This window comes from Sus scrofa, chromosome 5 (genome assembly GCF_000003025.6).
Source record: "Sus scrofa isolate TJ Tabasco breed Duroc chromosome 5, Sscrofa11.1, whole genome shotgun sequence".
Lineage (NCBI taxonomy): Eukaryota > Metazoa > Chordata > Mammalia > Artiodactyla > Suidae > Sus > Sus scrofa.
Genome location: NC_010447.5, coordinates 34,883,582 through 34,906,905, shown reverse-complemented (window position 1 = coordinate 34,906,905; position 23,324 = coordinate 34,883,582). Strand labels below are relative to the sequence as shown.

Here is a 23,324-nt window from a genome sequence, read left to right as displayed (position 1 = left end):
GCTTTGGGCTGCTAATCTTAAGTGCACCAGAGAGTAACTTGTCAAAGGGATTTCCCGGATTCTTTTGGGATTCTAAAGTCCTGATTTTCTTTAATGTTTCTAGAGGAAAGGTAAAAATTCTTCCCAAAGTTGTTTAAAATGTCTGTTAATATATGCGAATAATCTGCTTTTACTAGGAAAAGAAGAACAGTGTTGAACTATTTGTGTCTCCCGTAAATCGAAAAGCAGGGATCTCTGATGCCCTGCCGTCTGAGGAGGTGCTTCGGTCACTGAATATCAATGTTTTGCATCAAAGTTTATCCCAGTTTGGAATTACAGACGTCTCCCCTGAGGTAGGTTGTTGCATGGAATATCTCATTTAAAATTTTGCACAGTTAGCATGACATGACCCAGTTCTAGGAGGCTTTGAGATGAAACCTGTTTGTTGTATGTTATTTGATAATATAAAAATCTCCCTAAGGTCAAAATTCTCTGATTTCTTGCTGTATATGTTTGTTCCTTAAGGAAGTTCATTTTCACATCAAAGTTTCACTGTGTGACACTTTATTCTCCAAATTCTAATGGCCCCGTAATTTGTTGACTTTTCCAATGCATTTTCTAGAAGAAAAACTACTTATTTACATTTGCGAATTAATTATTTGAAACCACAAGTCTTTCTTCCCCACGGGTTTACTCCTCGTTGTCTTCATTGTCAAAATGGTCACCAGAAAGTCATCTTTTTCCACTGCCTTGGGATTAATTTGAAATATGATTTTTCTTTTGCTGAGGAAGCCAGTGTTAAGAACTATGAATATTTTCTTCACAGTGTTTTCTAAATTTGGCTCTTTGCAGATTTCTCCTACCACCTCCACCATTCTCATTCCTGAATGAATTCAGTCTCTTTTCTACCTCCTCCATCCCACTCTGACAAAAACTTGCTAGAATGATCACCAACCAGACATATATGATTAAATTCACAGAATCATAGAATTAGACCTTGAGGGAACACATGTGAACATTTTAAAGATACAGAAAGTAAGACCCATAGAAATTAAGTGATTTCATCCAAGTGACAAGGCAAGTGATGTAAAGCAACATTTAAAATCTAGACATCCGGAGTTCCCGTTGTGGCTCAGTGGTTAACGAATCCCACTAGGAACCATGAGGTGGCGGGTTTGATCCCTGATCTCGCTCAGTGGGTTAAGGATCCGGCATTGTCGTGAGCTGTGGGGTAGGTCGTAGACATAGAACCTCCGCATGCCTCAGGTGCAGCCCTAGAAAAAGACAAAAAAAAAAAAAAAAAATCTAGACATCTTATTCCTAGTCTGTCTCCCTTTGCAGTAAAGCATATTTCAGTAGATGTCACAGGTCTAGTGTAAGAAGCTTTGGTACAAGATTGAGTGTGAATCTCAAAGCCCGCACTTACAATGTGTGTGAACTTGGGTGATTTAATCTCTTGTGAGTTTAAGTCTGTCTTTATGTAGTCTCAGTCTCTCAGAGTCTCAGTTTCTTCATATCCTAAATGAATACAATTTTTAGAAAAGAAAGGAAGGAAAGAGGGAGGAAGGAAGGAAAGAAGGAAAAGAGAAGGAAAAAATGGTATATAGTCCTTATAAATAGTCCTTGAAATATGAATGAAATACATAATTTTTAAAAACACATGGAAATTGTCACAAAGAGTAGGCACCCAACAGATATAATTTGACTGCAGAAATGAAAATGTATTTCATCATTGAGCCATGACTGTAACAACAACCTCCAACTGGTCTTCCTGCCTGGAGTGTTGCATCCCTCCCCGCCTTCTCTGCCCGTGCCAACACATACACACACACTCACGGTGTTTTCTTTCTCCCCGCCAGAGTAATCTTTCAAAAGCAGAGCCAGCATGCTCTCCTAATGTCATGACTCCTCTTTGGCTTCCTAAATGCTATAGCATCAAGTCTGGATTTCTCGATATGGAATATGGTTCCTTGGGTGCTGAGCTTTATCATTGTTGAATAACACCCTCCTGGCTTTATGCTTCAGCAAGCGCAAGCTTACAAGGCACCAGGATACCCTACAATGTCTCTTCCCTCCATGCTTGTGTGTGTGTGTTGATCCATCTACACACCTTTCACGTTTCAAGAGAAGTCTGCTGTATAGCGAGGCCGTGCCTCATGCTTCCTCAGACGTGGGTGCTGCTTTGTGCTCTCATTGAATTTGGTACAAAAACTCCTTATTCCCTGTTGGTCTTCAAGCCCTTCTCTTCACAGTAGATCCTGGGGAGCAAATGCCATTTCACTGTATCTATGTCCTCAGTGCTTTCATTCAGGGCCTGGCATACAAAGAGCCAAAGAACCAAGCACTATGCTAGGTGGTATCCAGAGTCAGGAAAATAAATGTATAAGCAAACACACAAACTAGTAAATACAATATGATGTTTGCTTTCAACAGGGCTACAAGATGCAAGCAGATAAGGAGAATACAGGGCTATGGCAACATAACCACACTGTGCCATGGGAGTTTTGAGAAAGAAAGGCCGTCTCATGTTTCAGAGAGGTCAGGGTCAACGAGAACTTAAACCCCCAAACGCTTCTGCAGCCCTACGTTTGGTTCAGTAAACCAAACTCCCTTCCCATGGTCCGGGCTCTTCACAGCCTGACTTGCACACGTCATGCTCTAGACAGTTCCTATCATTTAAAAAGACCATTGGATTAATTTATTCTGCCTCCCATAAGCTTACAGGGAATAACATAAGCATTCCTTCCTGGTGCTTTATTCTGAGTTTAAATGCCTTTCCGAAGGCTTTAAGAACATGGCAGCTTAGTGAGCCTTTCACATCTGTGAATCAAGAGAAGATCACCATGCCAAAACATGAGTTAAAATCAAATATTTGGGAATATGCCAATACACTTCAGCCTAGTGAAGGCAAGGAGCTTAACCTGAATGCTGGCCACAGAATATTAGCCCTTGAAGGACCACAGGTCTGTACTGCATTTGAATAATGAACTATGCTTAATGATCCACATGTGATATGTTCTTATAAAATTGAAGGAGTCTAAAAATCTGGGAAATACAGACTCTAGGAACTATTATATTACAGAAGGCTGGGAAGTATTTTAATTAGATAGAAGGAACATTGCATGAGTCTGCTGATTGTTCTTTTAAACATTAGCCAACAGGGTAAAGAATGACCCGGTCCTGGCCATACAGTGTGGAGGAGGAATACGACCGTTGTTAACGTGGGTCCGATCACTCAGACCAAGTTGTTCACCTTGTGCATAATACAGTGGAAGCTTGGCCTTTATCTAACAAAACCATATTGTTGTAGGATACAGCCCATTCATCTGCCTAAGGCAATTAATTGACCAGCTAACTTGTAATGTTTCTGCTTTATTCCTATCCTGTGTGCATCATCTCTCTAAAGAGATAGAGCTCTTAAAGTCTCTGTATTCTCTCACCCACCATTTGGGATGGTCTCCCAGCATTTGGGGTCAGAATTGGCTAAAAAAAAAAATTAAACAAGAATGCTGTAAGTGCATCAAATTATTAAACAAGATATAGAGAAACCATTGATACAGCAAACTGCCCAGTCTTGAAATAATAAACCAAAACAAATCCCAGCAGCTTCTTTCACTGAAGCAAAGTTAAAGGGAAAGTGAGGGTATTCCAGTCGTGGTGCAGCAGAAACAAATCTGACTAGGAACTATGAGGTTGTGGGTTCGATCCCTGGCCTGGCTCAGTGGGTTAAGGATCGGGTGTTCCCGTGAGCCATGGCGTAGGTCACAGACGCAGCTCAGATCTGATGTTGCTGTGGCTGTGGTGTAGGCCAGCAGCTGTACCTCTGATTCGACTCCTAACCTGGGAACCTCCATGTGCTACAAGTGCAGCCCTAAAAAGGAAAAAGAGAAAGTGATGTGGTTATGAAATAAGATGTCAAGATGACACATCTGGGGAGTTCCTGTCGTGGCCCAGCAGAAACAAATCTGACCAGTATCCATGAGGGTATGGGTTTGATCCCTGGCTTCGCTCAGTGGGTCGGGGATCTGACATTGCCTTGAGCTGTGGTGTAGGTCACAGACACGGCTTGGATCCCGCATTGCTGTGGCCGTGGTGTAGGCCGGCAGCTGTAGCTCTGATTCCACCCCTAGCCTGGGAACTTCCATATGCTGAGGGTGTGGCCTTAAAAAGCAAAAAAAAAAAAAAAAAAAAAAGACACATTTGACATGGGTTTGCCCCGGCCATGGAGCTGCTGAATTATTGAACTCTCAGTCCCTCTTAAAAAGGTAAATGGCATCACCTTACCTTCATACAAAGGTTAGATTGGAGATTCTTATGAATTATAATCTTATGACTCGTGGGATCTTAACTACAAACTTTTCCATTTATTACCCTGCCCTTATCAAGGCTTTTAGATCTCTGTACAAATATAGTAGTGCTCAGCAGGACTTGCATGACTCAGAAGGAAATCTGTTTACCAAGAAAGTGCAGTGACTAAGTTCTAGAGTTCAAAACATGTGTCTTTCTAACTGGGGGTGGGGGATGGGGTGGGAGGTTAATTCTTCCATCATTACTTCTTTGGTTATAAGAGAAAACAAAATAGATTTGTCTTAAGCAGAAAGGAACATGTTGATATTCCAGGAGGTGTAGAACTATAACAGGGGGAAAAAAAAAAAAAAGAAATGAACCAAATCAGGTTAAGAACACAAAATCTCTTTCCACCCACCTAACCACTCCTTTTTATCCAAATTTTACACGAACTAAAGCTCAGAGCCTCATACTTAAATTTGACAAGTTTATTCTGCCTACTTGAAGGCTTAAGTGGTTTGCTTTTATAGCAAGGAGTAGATGCTATTTAGTTGCCTGCAAAATAACCTCATTCCATATTTATACTTGATTCCTGCAAGAGTTTTCTTTTCTGTTACTTTCCAGCTGTATTTACAGAGACATTGGAATAAAATATGATCTGGCTAAGGTCAATAGGTAAAAGACAAGTTGTCACTTGAACCCAAGATTTCTTTTTCAGCAGGACATACTGGTTTCTAATCATTTCATCAAGCAAGTATTTTCAGATTCTCCGTCAACTTACCATTTACATATTTTAAAAACATAACATGCATCGTTTCTTGCATCTATAAATTTATCTATTTCTTAAAGAAGGCAAGATATTACAGTGAGCATATCTTTATTTTACAAGCAAAGGAAGTGGAGACAAGCTATTTCAAGCAGTGGAAGCCTCCCTCAAATAGTTACTGTAACCACAGTTGAACTCAGAAGATCCTCTCTGTTCAACTCCCCACTAAGACTCACTTGAATTTCAGGATAAAAGTTTTTATATTTTTCAAGGCAGAATTTTTTTTTGTTTAACTTACAAATATTGAATGTATTTTATTTTTTAAAAAGTGTGGAAAGTTAATTAACAATGACTTCCAAGTTCAGAAATGTACAAGAACAGGTTTTGTTGAAGGCTTTTGTTTTGAGACAGTGGCAATTCTGTAGGTTGACTAGGATCAGCTGGGTGGTTCTTATTTTCCACATAGTATGAGCTGAAGTCATCCCAGTGGTTACATTGAGCTGGAAATTCACTTGCATTTCAGCCCCAGATGACCTCTCATTCTCCAGAGCCACTCTCCATGTGGCTTTTCATCATTGTCTACCTTGTTGCTCAAGGCTTTCTTAATTATTGAAAACAATACCCAAGGACAGAAAAGTATTCTCACTAAAGGGAAGAAAAGCAGACCTCAACAAAATATAATTTTAGAAGAGTGGAAGCATTTGACTTGATTTAGCCTTTTTATGTTTTTCCTACTTGTGGACCATTTGGTTTCAAACTAAGGTTTCTTTAACTATAAATATCACTGAATTACTAAACTTAATTGTGTCATGAGACATGATTTTAGTAGATGTGCTTTTTTAAAAAGAATAGGTGAAAGAAAACTAAAACTCATTCACATTTTAATCATGCTTTTTCTCTACCCTTCTACCCCTCAAATAGTCAGCTAAGTAAATAAAATAATTTATTTTACCTTTTATTACCAAATAATTCTAGAATTTTTGATGTTCCTGTTGCTTTAAATAAAATATAAACCCAAACAATTCACCTAGGTGAAGTGGTACATTAATGTATTTTGACGAAATAGACTACTTTTCCCCATTCTTTTTTCGTTTTTTAAAGTTTTATTGAAGTATAGTTGATTTGCAATGTCGTGATAATTTCTGCTGTACAGCAGGTGATTCAGTTATACATATATTACATATACACACATCCATTTTCTTTCAGATTCTTTTCCCATATAGATTCGCACAGAATATTGGGTCCCCTGCTGACCGTCTATTCCATATATACAATAGCATGCATATGCCAGTCCCAAACCTCCAATACATTCCTCCCTGCTACCAGGCCCCTTTGATAACCATAAGTTTGTTGTCAAAGAAAAAGACTGCATGAAAAAAAGATTTCATGAAAGCAAAAAGGCGGGAGGGAGACAGTGATCCCCACACTCTTGCTCTGTTTATTAATGCATCATGAGATTTCGTTTGCACCTGTTTCACTTTTGTTTCAAAGTTAAGAGCAGTATTACAGCACATAAATCAGGGTGTTGGTGTTGTGGGAGGAGACTGAAAACAGAGTAAGGAAAGCTTAAAAACAATTTCCTCAATACAGAAAAGAATAGAACTCTATCACCTATGAATCAGGTAGTTTCCAAGAGACTTTGAGGGACATTTACAAAGCGGAGGACCTAATAAGCCACGTCGGGCATGTTTTGCTCCTGTACAGGAGATAAAATAATGTCTTAATGTATAAGGAAGGCAGTCTGATGTCTTAGATCAGTTTGAGAAGCAGCTCTGGCAGCAGGGGATGTAGGTGTGTTCTACTACACTGAATGGAATCCAGCTAAAAATATGTCTAGTGTCTGATAAGAAAGCCAGTCTCCTCAAGCTCTCATTTTAACATTGGACTTTCTGTTTTGCTTTTAAAGAAAAATGTTTTACAAGGACAGCATGAAGCGGACAAAATCTGGAGCAAAGAAGGATTTTATGCTGTTGTCATTTTTCTCAGCATCTTTGTTATTATAGTAACGTGTTTGATGGTAAGTTTGCTTCTTTATCTATTTTATCCTTTACTGAGCCCGCTGCTTAATATTATTGGATACATTGCCATTCAGAAGAATGTTGAAAAGACTGGGAGCAGAGCAAGACTCTGATCCTGTTAGATTGGGAATATTTCCTATCTGACAGCAGAGTGATAGCTAAAGGAAAACCTACAGGAATTACAGATTCTGACCTGCAGAATAAGACTGTAATTGCACCGAGGCTTTTAGTAACTTGATCAACCCTGAGAATGAAGCTTTAGAAAGTGATTTACTGAGGTCACTGAAGCCCTCAAAGTCATTAAAGTCTCATGGGCACACTTCAGACTCTATTTCTGCTTTTATATCATCTTTATGCAACTTGGGAAAATTTTTAAATGAAATATGTCTTAGGGGCAAGCTTACTCCTTAAAGAGTAAAAATAAGATTACCTTGTTTTTAAAGAGCCTGGAAAGCATTCGGTGAAATTCCAGGCATGAAAAGGAGATGATTATAGGCTAAAAGGCGAAACAGTCCATAACCAACTAAATTTTTAGGTAAATGAATAACATAAAAGTATACACTGCAAATAGCTCTGCAAATTACAGATTACAGACGGGAATCCTTTAAAGCATACTTCAAGTTAAAAAAAAAAAGAACCCCAAATAAATCTACACACACTAAACTAGGCAGCGCTTTTCGGTATTGAATGAGTTTATAGTTACCTTTCAAATAGAATGACAAGGTTTTCCTATTCTTTTGAAAATTCTGTGATGTAACTTAAAATCTCTGAAGTTTACAAATGGGTTTTAATATTTTTCTTCCTGCGTGCTATGTTCTTTTTAATTTTTCACATTTTTAAAAACCTTCTTTCTTTAGCTTTTAAATGTCCCCCCGAAAGACATCCTACTAATTATTCTTCCTGCAATCAATAGTGCTGCTAAGTGCCTTAAGAGATTTTGTTTATTTGTGCTCATTGTCCTGGGAAGGGGTTTATGTTAGAAAGATTAGGGCTCAGTTTGGAGAGATAGAGGCTGAGTGGGTCTAAACTTGAAGAATATAAACCAGTTAAGGCCTTGACTAGGGTGAAGATGGGCATGTTTCCTAGAATCTAAAAATACAGAAAGTAGCAAGCTCCCATCCACCCTAGAGTTTCCACTGTCATGAATTCAGAGACATCTCCTATGGGCAAGGCATTAAGAAAGAAGGTTTTTAAAAATCGTGACATGTTCGACAAAAAAAGAATTTAAGAATTGAGTAAAAAAAATAGATTTTTAACGTCTTAAATGGTAGAGACTAAAGGAAAAGAATTTCAATGAGAGAAAACTGAAGGTTTTATGGCAATTTTGGCAGAGACCTCTGGGCATTTTTTTTAGTGTATTAGAGAGTGCTGTTCCTTAATTTGGGTAATTGCATTTTAAAATATGTGGTTCTTATTTTCTTTAATAGAGAAAATCTCAAGTGTTGTCTTCTCGCTCTTATGTCAGAATTAGGGTGTTTTTCTGCTTGGAACATGGGAAGGAAGGAGAGAATAGAAAGGGATAGAGAGTGGTGAACACGGAGATTGTTCAGGGAGTAAATGGATAAGATTCAGAAGAGCAAAGGCAAGAAGGAAAGGAGGAAAGTGCGGAAGCAGATTCACAAGCAGCTGGTGAGTACACGAGGACTGAGGAAGGCAGAGCAGAGCTGGCTGTTAACATGTAACATGTGCTCCAGGGTCAGCATCTCTAACTCAGGGCGTGCCTGTGTCTCGGACATGACCAGATAAATCCCCACCTGACTTTTTGATCTCCAGGAGCAATAGGACCTGTATTCACCACACCCTTGACTACCTGGGGCTGGGAAACTAACTCTTCCTTTCCCAATATCTTTGAAGCATCAGTGTAAAACTCAGAACTCTAAATAAGTCTGCTCCAAAGTTACTAGAACAAACCAAGAAAGGAATGTTTCAAAAGCACGTAGGTGATGGTTCCCTTATGGGGGTGGGTAGGCACATTCATCCATTCATTCAGTCCCCAAGTTCCTGCAGAGGATTCAGGGTGAGCCTGTTGTTGGTGCTGTAGGCAAAGGAAGGGACAAGACTGATAAGGTCCCGGTGCTCATGAGGCCTGTCCTCCAGAGGGGGACATAAATGATAATTAAATTAATATTTTTCTTAAACAGTGACCATACTCTATGGTTCCAAGTATATGACATTCTAGAAAAGGCAAAACTATAGAGACAGTGGAAAAGTCAGTGGTTGTGGGAGGGATGACTAGTTGGATGTTTAGGGCAGGAAAACTATGTATGATACTACAATGTGAATATATGACACTGTGGATTTGTCCAAACCCACAGAATGGACAACACTAAGAGTGAGCCCTAGAGTCTAGACCTCAGTCAGTGGTAACATATCACTCTTGGCTCACTGGTGACAAATATGCCACACTAATGCAAGAGGTTAATAATAGGAGACATTGTTGAGGGAGGTAGGGGAGGGGGGGCATAGGAGAACTCTGGGTGCTCTGCTCAGTTTTTCTGTAAACCTAAAACTGCTCTTAAACAATAAAGTGTAGGGAGTTCCCTGCTGGCCTAGCAGTTAAAGATCTTTTGTTGTCACTGCTGTGGCTCGGGTCACGGCTGCCGTGTGGGCTGATCCCTAGCCTGGGAACGTCCACATGCTGCAGTCATAGCCAAAAATTAATCTTAAAATTAAATTGTAAAAAGTGCCAGGAAGAGGTCATAGTGGGTGGAGTAGAGCAAGTGGAGACATCCAAGACGTATGAGGATGTAGGGACAGAGCCTCCCTGGCAGAGGATGTGGCTTGGGACAGCTGAGGCAAGAATAAGCTTAGCCTCCCTGACTTCCAGGAGATGGGCAGAAGCTGAGCATTTGGGGCAGAGCTTTGATGTGATCTGATTCATGTCTTTAAAGGATCGCAGTCTCTGCTGGTGGAGAGTGCTTGGGGGCAGAGCCTGGGGTGAGGTGTGAGAGCAGGAGGACCCTTCTGGCAGCCCTTATATTAGCCTGCTGAGAAATAGGATGGTGGCCCAGAGTAGGGGAAGTGATAGAGATGGAGAGAAGTGAAGGGTTGGGATTTATTTGCAGGTGAAACTGTTGTGTACTGATTCTTTGGGAAGAAGAAAGGAAAAAAATAAAGGATGAGTGAGTCTAGGTTGTTTGACTGACCACCTGGATAGTGGTGCTTCTGTTTCCTGGGAGAGGAATGCCTTGGAGATGGGAGAAGTGAGAGAGAAGAAACACTTCTGTTTTGTATTCCAACAATTCTTAAGTAAATCAAAGAAAGTAGTAGGAGTTCCCATTGTAGCTCAGCAGAAATGAATCTGACTAGCATCCATGAGGTCACAGGTTCGATCTCTGGCCTCACCGAGTGGGTTAAGGATCCAGCGTTGCTGTGAGCTGTGGTGTAGGTCGCAGACATGACTTGGATCTGGCGTTGCTGTGGCCTAGGTGTAGGCTGGCAGCTACGGCTCCGATTTGACCCCTAGCCTGGGAACCCTCCATATGCTGTGGATGTGGCCCTAAAAAAGACCAAAAAAAAAAAAAAAAAGCAGCATGTTATATTTCAAGCACAATCTTTAATTTTAATGTGAAACAGATACTTTAAAAAGGAACAGGGCAACCAGCAGTATATAGAAAAGAATTCGTATTTATAGAAAAAATAAACACTACCTGATAGACAGAATTAAGATGAAGTTAAGTTTATCTGATACAACTTAACCACTGACAAGTCAAAGGTTCACATTTAGGGACTAGTCAAATGTGATGCTCTAAAATAAGCTTATCTTTGTACACGTTCAAATGCTTTTGATAATGATCTCGATTGAAAGTAAGTTTTTAACTTGCATCTCTCAGTAGGAGTTATACTATGACTTTTGCGATTTCAAACAAATATATTCTGGTTTCTGTTTCCCATAATTTTGTTGATTCCTTGGCAAAGGAAAAGATATAACTCAGATATTTCCCCCTGGCATTAATTATATTTATGAAAGATCAAATGCCATTACTTGTGTCCAGGCCTTCCTGCATATCATAGAAATGAGGAGCATGTGGTTTTATTGTGAAATTACATAGGTAAACTGCTGTCATGGAGGATTACATGCTCTGCAACAATAACATAAGGCTTGGCAACATTTTTGAAATGTGGCATATTGTTTACTTTCCTTAAAATTTAAAAAAAAAAAATGTATGTTGCCAGGCATAAAATTAGACATGCATGACATTTTCAAATGTGTGACTTATTTAGCACCTCTCAAATGTGAATGCAGAGTGGGTGGCGCAACAAATAGGCAAATACAATTTTCCAAGAAAAAATGTGTGGGCAGCTTCCAATCCATTCAGTCTGTTTTAGGTGGAGGAATATATTCCAAAGAAGAATTAGTTCTTAAACTTGAATAAATAATAGAAAGAACACCGTTTATCATCTACCTTAGACCCTCAGCACACTTAGCGGTTTATTAACAAATGCAGCGGTATTTGTGGAATGTAGGTAGAGCTGTCTACAAACCAAATGGCTCCTGGAAAGCAATTTTAGAAAATAGCTGTTTGGGTCAATAAAAGCTCTGGCTCGTTAGACCGGTAGAAGAGCCATCCATATGTCATCTCAAGAGTTTCATGGTCTTGATAGCTGAGGCAGGAAATTCTCTATCAGACTACCTACTACTGCCTAAGCATCACAAAGAAAATACATGTCAAAGGCAAACATAGATAGCCACTCTTTTCTCATATGTTATATATAATTCTTAGAGGTTTTTGTGAGGAAGACGGGACTAGATTCCTAGCTGGAGTGTTCAGGTTGCAGAACCATTTTCCAAAGGAGGCATGGGCCTCAAACTATTTTTCAGTGTTTTTCTGTGTTAATAAAAACCCTTTAGCTCAAAACACAACTCTCTCAATAATAAAAATAATAACAGTAATAATTAGTTTCTTCCATTTATTGCATGTTTACTGGTACTAATTTTACTGCCTGGTGCTAAACACTGAGTGTACTTTTAAAACCACTTTACTGACACACAAAAAGCTGTACATATTTAAAGCAGACAACTTGTGTTTTAAGATAAGCATACCCCCATGAAACCATCACGACAATTGACGTCATAAATATACCCATCACCTCCAAAAGTTTCCTCCTTCCCTCTTCATTTATAATTATTACATTGTGTTGCGATAGGAACGCTTAACATCTATCCTTTTAGCAAAGTTTAAACTAGACAATACAGTATTATTAACTATAGGTTCTGTATACAAACACTTCACATATTTTAGTTTCCTAATTTACGGATGATTCAGAGAAGATTCAGAGAAGAGGAGTGACTGGACCAAGAACAAGCAGTGGGTATCTGAGAAGAGGGCTTGGAATTCAAACCCAAGTCTATCTGGATTAAAAGTCTAGGTTCTTTACTGTGATTTCATGTATAAAGGAGTCACCCTGTGATTTCTTCCAGTCCCTCAACCTGGTGAGCATCTACTTCTGGCCACAGAGGGGTCCAGTAATTGATGAGAATGCTGTGTTAGTGAGCGATGTTCCACCCAGGCAGAGGTGATAAATGTGTGCCACACCATACCTGCTGTTGACACGTCTGTTTTTGCACTTAATATCTAGTACTGGACATCATTTTTACACATCTGTCTCTTCTGGAAGCCTCTGAATTCCCAGAAGCAGAAACGAGGATTTTGTGCCATCTTTGTGTCCACAGTGTTGTTTCTGGAATGTAGTAGGAACTGATTCATGTTTATTCAACTAAAAGAAATGAATGAATAAACTATTTGGGAAGTAACTGTTAAACTACTTTAAAGGGCAAATGCTATGGATTGTTAGTTGGTGGCATCATTTTGAGATTTGAACATATTTTGTGTGTTACCTATGTGGTTTTTATTGAATTATATTTGACAAATAACATGCATAAATTTAAGGTGTACCACTTATGAGATTTTTTTAAAATGGAAATTATAAGCTGCAAAATAACTTGATAGGATTTTTTAGCTTCCTCTCATTTCTGTGTTTCTCTGATTTTCTTCCGGCTGTTATTTTTTCTCTTGCTATGTAGTCTTGACTTTACAGATCCTCTCATTCAATATTCCAATCTCTCTCCTTTTGCAAATGATCTAATGACTCTATTGCATCCCAAGATTTAAAGAACAAGCTCTTAAAGGGAAAGTCAAAATACTGACTTGCCATTGCCATGGTAAGATTTAAGGTTGAGTTTGGAAACAAAGTGCATTCATACAGAGAGAAATGTATAGCTATATTCCAGATGTCAGTCTGCCTAGAGAAAGATTTCCAAAGTGTGTGTGTGTGTGTGTGTTCACACGCGTGTGTTTGCTTTTTAGGGCTGCAGGTGTGGCATATGGAAGTTCTCAGGCTAAGGGGCCAATCAGAGCTACAGCTGCCGACCTACGCCACAGCCACAGCAACATGAGATCTGAGCCACGTCCGTGACCTACACCACAGCTCACGGCAATGCCAGATTCTTAATCCACTGGGCAAGGCCAGGGATCAAACCCTCGTCTTCGTGGATACTAGTAGGGTTCATTTCCACTGTGCCATGACAGGAATTCCATATGTCTAATATATTTTTCCAGAGGCTCTGAGAAAGAGGTTGGGAAGAAGAATGTAGGAATTTAGAAGATATGGGTAGAGCAGAAGGATTACAGTCATAATTCAGGAAGCCCGAATCCTAGACTTTATTTCTAACCTTCCATAAATCATTCAACCACTGTGGGTTTAAATGTGAAATAAGGAGATTATACCAGATGATTTTTAAGATCCCTTATACCAGTTTCTTGATGGCAGCACTGCTGACATTATGGGCTGGATCTTTTTTTTTTTTTTTACAGTTTAGTTGAAGCACAGTGGATTTACAATGTTTTGATAATTCCTGCTGTACAACGAAGTGATTCAGCTATACAGGTACACGGATCGATTCTCTTGAAGATTCTTTTCCCACATAGATTATCCCAGAATACTGGGTAGAGTTCTCTGTGCTTTCCAGCAGGTCTGGACTGGATAATTCTATCAAGGAAGGAGAGGGGCTGTCTGTGCCCTCTAAGATATAGTGTATGTTATTCACCTATATGGGTTTTTTAATTGAAATATATTTGACACATAACATTGTCCCCAGCCCCTGCCACTAGATGCCAGTAGCACCTCTGTACAAACCCCCATAGGACAACCAAAAAGGTCTCCAGAAGTTGCCAAATGTCCCCTGAAGAGCAGGAGCCCTGCCGGGTGAGAAACAGCACCTTAATTCCATGACAGCTACTCTGATACCTCCTAGCAACCTTTCCAGTTCCTTCCACATCGTGTCAGACAGCCCAGATCTCTCTGCTGAGTATGTAAGCCGTGTCTTAGAAGCATTGTATATTCTCCAAGTTCTGCTTTTCCTTAGTTTAAAGATGTAGAAATCAGTTGGTACACATACTACACAGGTAGAGATTAAGAAGTTGACCTCTAACCAGAGATGAAGTAAACAGATGACTGTAAAATATGTGGCAAAGGTTCTTCATCAAGAACATAAGCTCATGAATAGTAAAGAAGGACTTTGGACTAGAGCATGTTTTACACAAACATTGTAAAAGTCACCTGTCGGGAACGATGGAGAAGGCCAGTATTTCCTAGGCCCTCCCTTTTCTGTTTTTGAAATATGCGTCTCCAAAACCCCAATGTAAACAGACAAGTGAATGTTCTGATTTACATGTTATATTTAGAAGTGCAGAACTTAGAATATGTCATACATGCATGATCTTCTGTCAAATACATTTTTGTGAAGGTACAGGTATGTTTGTTTCCTTTTTCATTCAGGAAAATACCTTGCTTACAAATAAAAAAATAAAAAGCTCTCCCACCTTAAATTCTATTGCCTCATGTTTTCGTAGTTACGTATATTTAGCTTAACATATATGTGTCATCTAATTGATATTGTTCTAGTACGGGTTTTGTTGGTGCGGAATGGTGGCAAAGTGCCTTTTGAGGGTTCTAGAAATTGAAAAGAAGTAGTTAAGTTTAAAAGATCTCCCCAACCTTAGGCATCCTTAGGCATTATACACAGGGTAAGGGTAAAGGTAGTATTTTCTGTCCTATAGAAAGTAATTATAGGAGTTCCCGTCATGGCTCAGCAGAAAGGAATCTGACTAGTATCCATGAGGTTACGGGTTGGATCCCTGGCCTTGCTCAGTGGGTTAAGGATCTGGCGTTGCTGTGAGCTATGGTGTAGGTCACAGATGCAGGTTGGATCTGGCGTTGCTGGGGCTGTGGTGTAGGCCAGTGGCTACAGCTCCGATTCAACCCCTAGCCTGGGAACCTCCATATGCTGCAAGTGGGGCCCTAAAAAGACAAAAAGACCAAACAAAACAAAATAAAAAACAAGAAGAAAGTAATTATAATATGAGCAGGAATGGAGTTCCCTGGTGGTTCAGGTTAAGGATCTGATGCTGTCACTGCTGTGGCTCAAGTCACTGTCAATGGTTTGATCCCTGGCCCAGGAACTTTTGTATGCCATGGGCGAAGCGGAAAAAAAAGTAAGCGTAGGAAGACTTGTCACTCAGACATCTTTTCTCCTTATGTAGTAATATTTGTCACAGGAATATTTAGAAGGCATTGCTTTCAAAGTCAAAATTTGGCTTTAACCTTATCATAGTCAAAGATTACCACCAGTATAAGCGTTTCCAGGTTCTGGGGAAGTGAACTGACATTTAAGACAAGAAGCATTCTCTTTAACTTCTTGGCAGTTCAATTTATATCATGCATTTCTAGCTATAGCTCATAAGTGTGTAGTCCCTTTCCTTAAAGAGAGCTTTCAGAGTACAAAAGATACGCTCTTAGATGTGCTGGTGTTGAAACCTAGTACTGAGAGTCACATCCACAGCAGATGGGATTTCAGAGGGAGGCTTTTGAAGAATGACGGTTGGCAAAGAGCGTGGAAGGGGTGGGAAGGGATCAGACCTTCCAGCCTGACTCTGCCACAGCTGACTGCTGACTCTGGACTGGTCATATTATTTAGGAGACTGCAATTTCTTTAATGTGTGCTTATGTCAGAAGGACCTCTAGGGACCCTTCTAACTCCAATTAACTCTGTATCCCTAATTAAAAGTCACTTAACATATCTTCTCACCATTTTTTATTTCTCTGACCTCCTCAAACTTCTTTCTTGTTCTTAGAGTAGGAGATGCTGGAACTGAGACATAATTAAATTTAGTTTTCACTCTGTCTTTAAATAATTCTAGCGCTCCCTTTCGTTTTACAATTTCTAGTTCTTTAGTCCGTATTTCTTTTTTTTTTTTTTTTTTTTTTTTTTTTTCCTTGGCTGCACCTCAGCATGTAGAAGTTCCCAGGCCAGGGATCAAACCCGTGCCGTAGCAGTGAGAGCACCAGGTCCTTAACCCACTGTGCCACAAAGGAACTCGCAGTCCTTCATTTTGAGACATGTTTCTCATGAGTTTGAGTATGGTTTTTTCAGGAAGGGTAAACAGGTAAATATATATTCTGAGACCTTGTGTATTTGAGAAATTCTTTCCACTGGCTTTTTTCACATGAACATCAGTTTAGGTGTGGGATTCATATATCCTTTGTAATAGGCATTTTCTTCTCAAAGTCAAAAAAAAATTACTCTATTTTTTCTCACATTTACTCTTCCTTAAATTGACATATTTTTTCAAAAAAAAAAAAAAAAAACTAGGAACTTTCTTCATTCCATATCCCTAATTCCATAGGAACAGGCTGCAGTCTCTTTTGTTCACAACGGAATACCCTGTACCTCACACCAGGCGTGATGCAAGTGGGCCCTGAAAAATACTTTTGAATGACTTGCTTCTTTCTCATTTAATTCTGGTTTATCTTTTACCATGACTCTTCTCTGACGTCCATATCCCATCTTTTCTCTTGTTTTTAACCTTCATTTCTTTATCCTTTGCCATACATTCCAGGCAGTCTCTCATTGCAGTATATACCAGACTGTATTTTCTGCATTGTCAGTTCTGTTCTTTATTGCTTGAAAGATTTATACTGTGCTGCCGAGTTGTCAGTTCTTTGAATTCTTTTTTTCTCAACCTCAGTCTGATACCTCTGCATCTTAGAATGTTGTGTTTTTACTTCATTCTTATTCCTTTTTTATAATCATAATTCGTTAAACAAACTCTTTTATTAACCAATACATTCTGAGATTACTGGATGATGATTTTCTAAAAAGTTCCTGAAATAAATTCTTGTCAGTATTCATCCTTTAACAAGGAAAAAATACGCTTAGACTTTATATATTTTCAGTAGATTTCAAATATGGAGATGACTGGAATTTAAAGGAAATTTGAAAGAAAAGGAAAGAGCCTCAAGACTTGTGAGAATAGGAGTTCCTGTTGTGGTGCAGCAGAAACAAATCGGACTAGCATCCAAGAGGATTCGGGTTCGATCCCTGGCCTTGCTCAGAGGGTTAAGGATCTGGCGTTGCCGTGATGTAGGTCGCAGACATACATGGCTCAGATCCAGCGTTGCTGTGGGTATGGCATAGGCCAGCAGCTATAGCTCTGATTCGACCCCTAGCAAAAAAAAAAAAAAAAAAAAAAAAAAGTGGAGTAAATGTGATAGAAAACCGCCAGGACAGCCGCCTCCTCTAAAATAAGTCATTCAGCTAATGGATTCCAAAATTTAAACAGAGGAGTTTAATTGGCCTAAGGCTTTTTAAAGATGCAGATGTCATCAGAGCTATAGTTGCAGATAATGAGTTAAGTCACCACTTCATGTAAATTACTTCTCAGATCACTTCCTGAGAATAGACTTGAGGAAACAAAAGAACATTAATTTCTGCAGGAGTTGGAGTAGAGCAGTCAGCATCCAGAGAAGAGAAAAATATCAAATCATTACACTGTACACCTTACACATGTGCAATGTTATATGTCAATTGTATCTCAATAAAACTGGAAAAAAATAAAGCATATAAAAATATAAAAATGAATATTTTATTTATTTATTTATTTACTTGTCTTTTTAGGGCTGCACTCGAGGCATCTGGAGGTTCCCAGGCTAGGGGTCGAATCAGTGCTGTAGCTCCTGGCTACAGCCAGGAGCCACAGCCAGAGCAGTGCTGGATCCTTAACCCACTGAGTGAGGCCAGGGATCGAACCTGTGTCCTCATGAATACTAGTCAGATTTGTTTCCACTGAGCCATGATGGGAACTCCAAAATTAATGTATTTTCAAAAGAAAAGGTGGGAGGTCTTATAAAAAGGGAAGCCTACAGACAGGAAAGACAAACTTTGTTCACCTCACAATTTGGTTCTTCATAGCGTCCCAGCAAAGTCAATCCAATTCTTTTAAAAGTTTAAAAGTGAAGATCCTACCATTTCTGAATTGAATTAGGCATTCCAGAAAGAGCTCAGAGAATGAGCAGGATACTTTTGCTTTTTTCTACAGGCATTAAAAATTTTAAGGGGTTGGAGTTCCCACTGTGGCGCAGTGGGTTAAGGATCCAGCATTGCCTCAGCTTCGATACAGGTCACAGTTGCAGTTCCAATTTGACCCCTGGCCCAGGAGCTTCCATATGGTGCAGATGTGGCTAAAAAAATAAAATAATTTAAAGGGGCAAAAAAGAAAATTCTGGTTGTCCAAATTATTCTTTGATATATGCCCCAAATTTAATTTTTTTCAGGTATTCACCAGATACTCAAGTTAATATATAGCTAGTGCAGATATTTACCAACATTAAGAAATCGTGGTTAATAGCATATCTCTTCTTTAATACATTGCAAGACTTTATTCTTACATGTTGCATTGGATGCAAACCTCTGTTTCTATAAATTTGATGGCTGTTTCTTCTATAAGTTTTCCACTTTGGTCACTTGGAGAGGTTTACATGTGATCATACTGACATCTGGCACTTTTATAAAATTAGCAGATTTGTTTTGAATTATATTTGAGTAGATTCTATATTTAATATGTTTATGTTCCATAGCTGGACATAAATAGCATATCTTTTTGAAAACAAGCCATATATACCATAAAACTGAGAAATCATCTCAGAAAGCTATGCCTACTTGTATTATCATTAAACCTTACTTGGATTTGTCTCCTGGGATGGGGTGGAGAAGATCATACTTTGTTGCTGAACGTGAAAAAAATGTGACAGGAGCCCTTTCTCTCTCCATCTATAGATTCTTTATAGATTAAAAGAAAAATTTCAGCTTTCCCTGAGACAAGATAAGGAGAAAAATCAGGAGATCCACCTGTCGCCCATTGCATTACAGCCAGTACCGTCCGAGGCGAAGATAGGCAACAGCATGGTCCAGCCTGAGCAGGCCCCGAAGATACTAAATGTGGTCGTGGACCCTCAAGGCCAATACACCCCTGAGATCAAAGCCTCCACCTCTGTCTGCCCTTCTCCTTTCAGAATGAAGCCCATAGGACTTCAGGAGAGGTAAGAGATTTTTCTAGATCTCCTACATGTTCCTTTTTTTTTTTTTTCCCCAGAGTATTCACCCACTGAAAAGGATAGAACTAGAGACGATTGGCCTATTGGGTAGAATCATTCACCACCAAGTGGATACCTGGAGGAAATGGTCTTTCTTGTCCCCTAAAAGAGTGTAGCTGCATTGTCAAAAATCTTGTAGCTACATCTGATTTTGTTAGGCTGGTATAGACCTAAGGCAGGTCTTCTTCAATTACAAGAGAGCTTCTATAGTCATTTATTGGGCACCTTTTGAAGGCCACTGAACTCTTTTGTTTCATTGTCATCGAAACTCTGGTGGATAGAAGAGCTGGGAATAAACTTAAGAGTGTTTCCCTCCAAAGACCACATGGTTTGGGGTAAGGTAGGAGGAGTCTGTACCACAAATTAATTTCTATACAGTTTTTCCTCTGCTTCCCTTGAGCAAACGGCAAATATGCCAAGCTTTACAACATTATTTTTGTTGCCTTAACCTGCCTTTATGATGTACTTATACTGTTTATTCCCATTTAAAGCAAATCTAACATAGAAAACCTAGAAAATGCAAAACAGTTAAATGAGGAGCTAATTCTTTGCTTCCCCAAAATGTTAAGTAAAGCTTTCCTATAGTATTTCTTAAAATAAGCTTTGAGTTTATATTTAAAATATGATTGGTTGGAGTTCCTGTCGTGGCTCAGCAGTAACAAACCCAGTTAGGATCCATGAGGACACAGGTTCAATCCCTGGCCTCTCTCAGTGGGTTAAGGATCTGGCTGTGAGCTGTGGTGTAGGTCACAGGCATGGCTTGGATCTCACGTTGCTGTGGCTGTGGCCAGCAGCTGCAGCTCTGATTCGATCCCTAGCCTGGGAACTTCCATATGCTTTAGGTGTGGCCCTAAAAAGACAAAACACATATATATGATTGATATATCCAGCATTGTACTTTAGAATAGTGGAGGAACTGAGAGCTTCTCAAGGTACACTCCCAGGCTCATTCTTTTATTTTTCTGTGTCTCCATTTTCTATCACTATTCTTGTTGTTGCCTTAGGTTTTTAGATCATGTATATAAATTTTTATATTTCCCATTATGCATGTGCACATGTGCTGCACACACACACACACACACACACACACACACACACACTCTACCACATGTCATTTCAGAAAATATAGTTTGAGGCTTTAAGAACTACAGAAGATAGGGGTTCCCATAGTAGCTCAGCAGGTTAAGAACCCGACACTGTCTCCATGAGGATGGGGGTTCGATCCCTGGCCTCACTCAATGGGTTAAGGATCCAGCACTGCTACAAGCTGTGGCATAGGTCATAGATGTGGCTCTGGTTCATTGTTGCTATGTCTGTGGCACAGGCCTACAGCTGCAGCTGTGATTTGACCCCCAGCCCCAGAACTTTGATATGCTGCAGGTGAGGCCATAAGAAAGAAAGAAAAAAGAACTAAGAAGACCAAGTTGGTTATTCAGAGTTCTTTGAAAGTATTGTCAAAGAATAATGAATAAGTGAAGAGAAACAGATTTGTTGCAGTGATCTCTGAAGTCCTGTGAAAGAATACTGGCTCCATAATAGATGGGAAATGGAGACCAGTCAAGTCATTCCTTCTACCTCTTCCCCACAACTACTTGTTGGTTTCCTTATGAATCCACTTGGGTCTCCATGGACCATTCTCTTCCTTGGATGCTTCCAAGTTGCTGTCTGGGCTGCAGTCTGGAAAAGCAGACAGGGTGGAACTTTCTCCCGGAGGCCAACCAGGAGTCAGGGGAACTAGACTCCAGACCCAGCTCTGCCCGTTTCTGGGTTGAATGGCTTCAGATAAGTCCCCATTCACCTCTCTTTCTTCTTCTGTAATATGAAGGGGTTAAACTTGACCTCTTTACTTCCTTCGGGTTCTTTTACTCTTGTTACTTAATTTAGTTTCATGCCTTTATGTTCGCGTCAAAGAGAAGCCTTGAAGCCAGCATCTGAGCCCCAGTGGTGTGGCAAGGGCAGAGCAGCAGAAACCATCTGCTCGGATGAAGGCGATAAGGACATCACTTTCTATCAATGATGATAAAACGGACTAAAAGTCAGACTAATTTTTTACTTTTATCAGGCACCACCAATCCTGAGCAAGGTCAGTGGTCCAGTCCTCTAGGGAGTACCTGTTCCCAGCATCCTGCCTTTCGCACTGCTGGGCATGTTTGACTTTCAAGGCGCACAAGGTTCAATATCTGCTCATTCGTTTAAATGAAGTGAATGTTTGAGAAGGAAGAGTATGGCAGGGATGGTGTGTTGTTCATCTTTGTCGTCCACACAGGAGACTCTGGAGAGTAAGCATGTGGTCAGTGTTAAATGGATTCCCAGTCTCTGGTCTGCAAACTGCCCTGCATTCCTGTACCTCAACTCCCACTTCCTTCCCTCCTCAGAGACCCCGTAGACACTAAGCTCCTTGAGGGCACGTATATGATTTAACTATCTCTTTGTCTCCTACATATAGAACATAATTCACTGAAGGCAAGAGCTCCTGGAAATAAACGCTTACATGAATGAATGAATGTTGTATTGAATACTAATCAGGTTAATTTCCAAGAGTTATAGGGAAACTCTTTGCTTTTCCCACCATCCCTATTCTCACCCTATTTTTCTACCGTAATTCCCTGCCATGATGGCATAGCGATGTGTCTTAAGAGTGATAAAATATGAGGGATATATAACATTCCTTACAAAAAACTTTCCTAAGAGTTTTAAGCCTTAAAATTTAATTTATGTTTGTATGTTCTAATGGTGGCTTTTAAATAGCCTTGTGTTTTATGGTCTTCCATCTCCTGATCCCAGAGTGAAGTAATAATTCTCCGTTTATTGCATGAGAGTCTGGCTTCATTAAAATCACCATGAGATTGCATTATGAGTCATCTGTCCCCTAAATCTTTTTAGGTCATGCTGTATAAATCTCTCGTCCCTAATGGGGAGAATCTATTACTCTGAAATTATTGATAATAAAATATAATTTTAAATTAAATAAAAGAAAATAGAGACTAATTTCAAGTGCTCAACCAAGTACAAAGGATATACCCTGAAAAATTACAAAGATTAAAGAATTGTAAGGTGAGGGACAGAGCAGTTATTTCCCTCATTCTTCCCTACTTCCAGCGAGTCACCAGGTCATATTGATTCTTGCTTGGATTTTCTCATTGGCGAGTCCTCTCTTTGTAACAATCACCCTGGACCCTGCTGTCATTATTTTGTATTTGAAGTATTATGTCTTATGATTATAAAAACGATATCAGGACAAATGTGTGTTATAGATTTCACATCTATTACTTGTCTTCATCTTTTGTGCCTGATCTATTCTCGTCTCTCCCTCAATTTATACCATACACCCCAGATTTATCCTGCCGTAACAGTACTTGCATTACGTTGTTGGGAAAACATCTTCAAAAGCTCCCCTTTGCCTCCAGACCACCTTGCTGAGCCTTGGAGGTCCTATACTGTGCCCTGTGTTCACCTGGTTCCTCTTCACCCTGCTCACGTCTCTCTCCAGTCTCCACATCCCAACACGAAACTTACCTTCTACCCCTGGCCGTGACACCTGCCAAAGCCTGCAGTGATTTTTAACACCTCTGAATTCTCACATGTACCGCTCCTCTAGCAGTGACTTTGATGCAAGAATCATTTAGAAAGTGACTGAAACTCGTTTGGGGTTGGTGTCCTGTCCCTTTATCAGCTTGTAGGAATCTTAAGGACAGAGACAGGCTCAAGATACTCGTGTGTGTTCCATGGTTTCTATAATCCTGGTACAGAGCAAACACCTGAAAAATATTATGGAGTTAATTAACTAATGTTCCTTTATATATGGGCATCTCATATATTTTGAAAATGCCATAAAATCAGCT

At 39.7% G+C, this 23,324-nt stretch overlaps 1 protein-coding gene across 1 annotated transcript in view; it reads left to right on the top strand.

The window, feature by feature from the left end:
• The window catches only part of PTPRR (protein tyrosine phosphatase, receptor type R), a 253,581-nt gene that overhangs the window by 141,645 nt on the left and 88,612 nt on the right, over positions 1-23,324 (top strand). Inside the window, 3 exon segments of the mRNA XM_021091990.1 lie at positions 177-332; positions 6,939-7,049; positions 19,166-19,428. Coding sequence (XP_020947649.1) covers positions 177-332; positions 6,939-7,049; positions 19,166-19,428 — 530 coding nt within the window.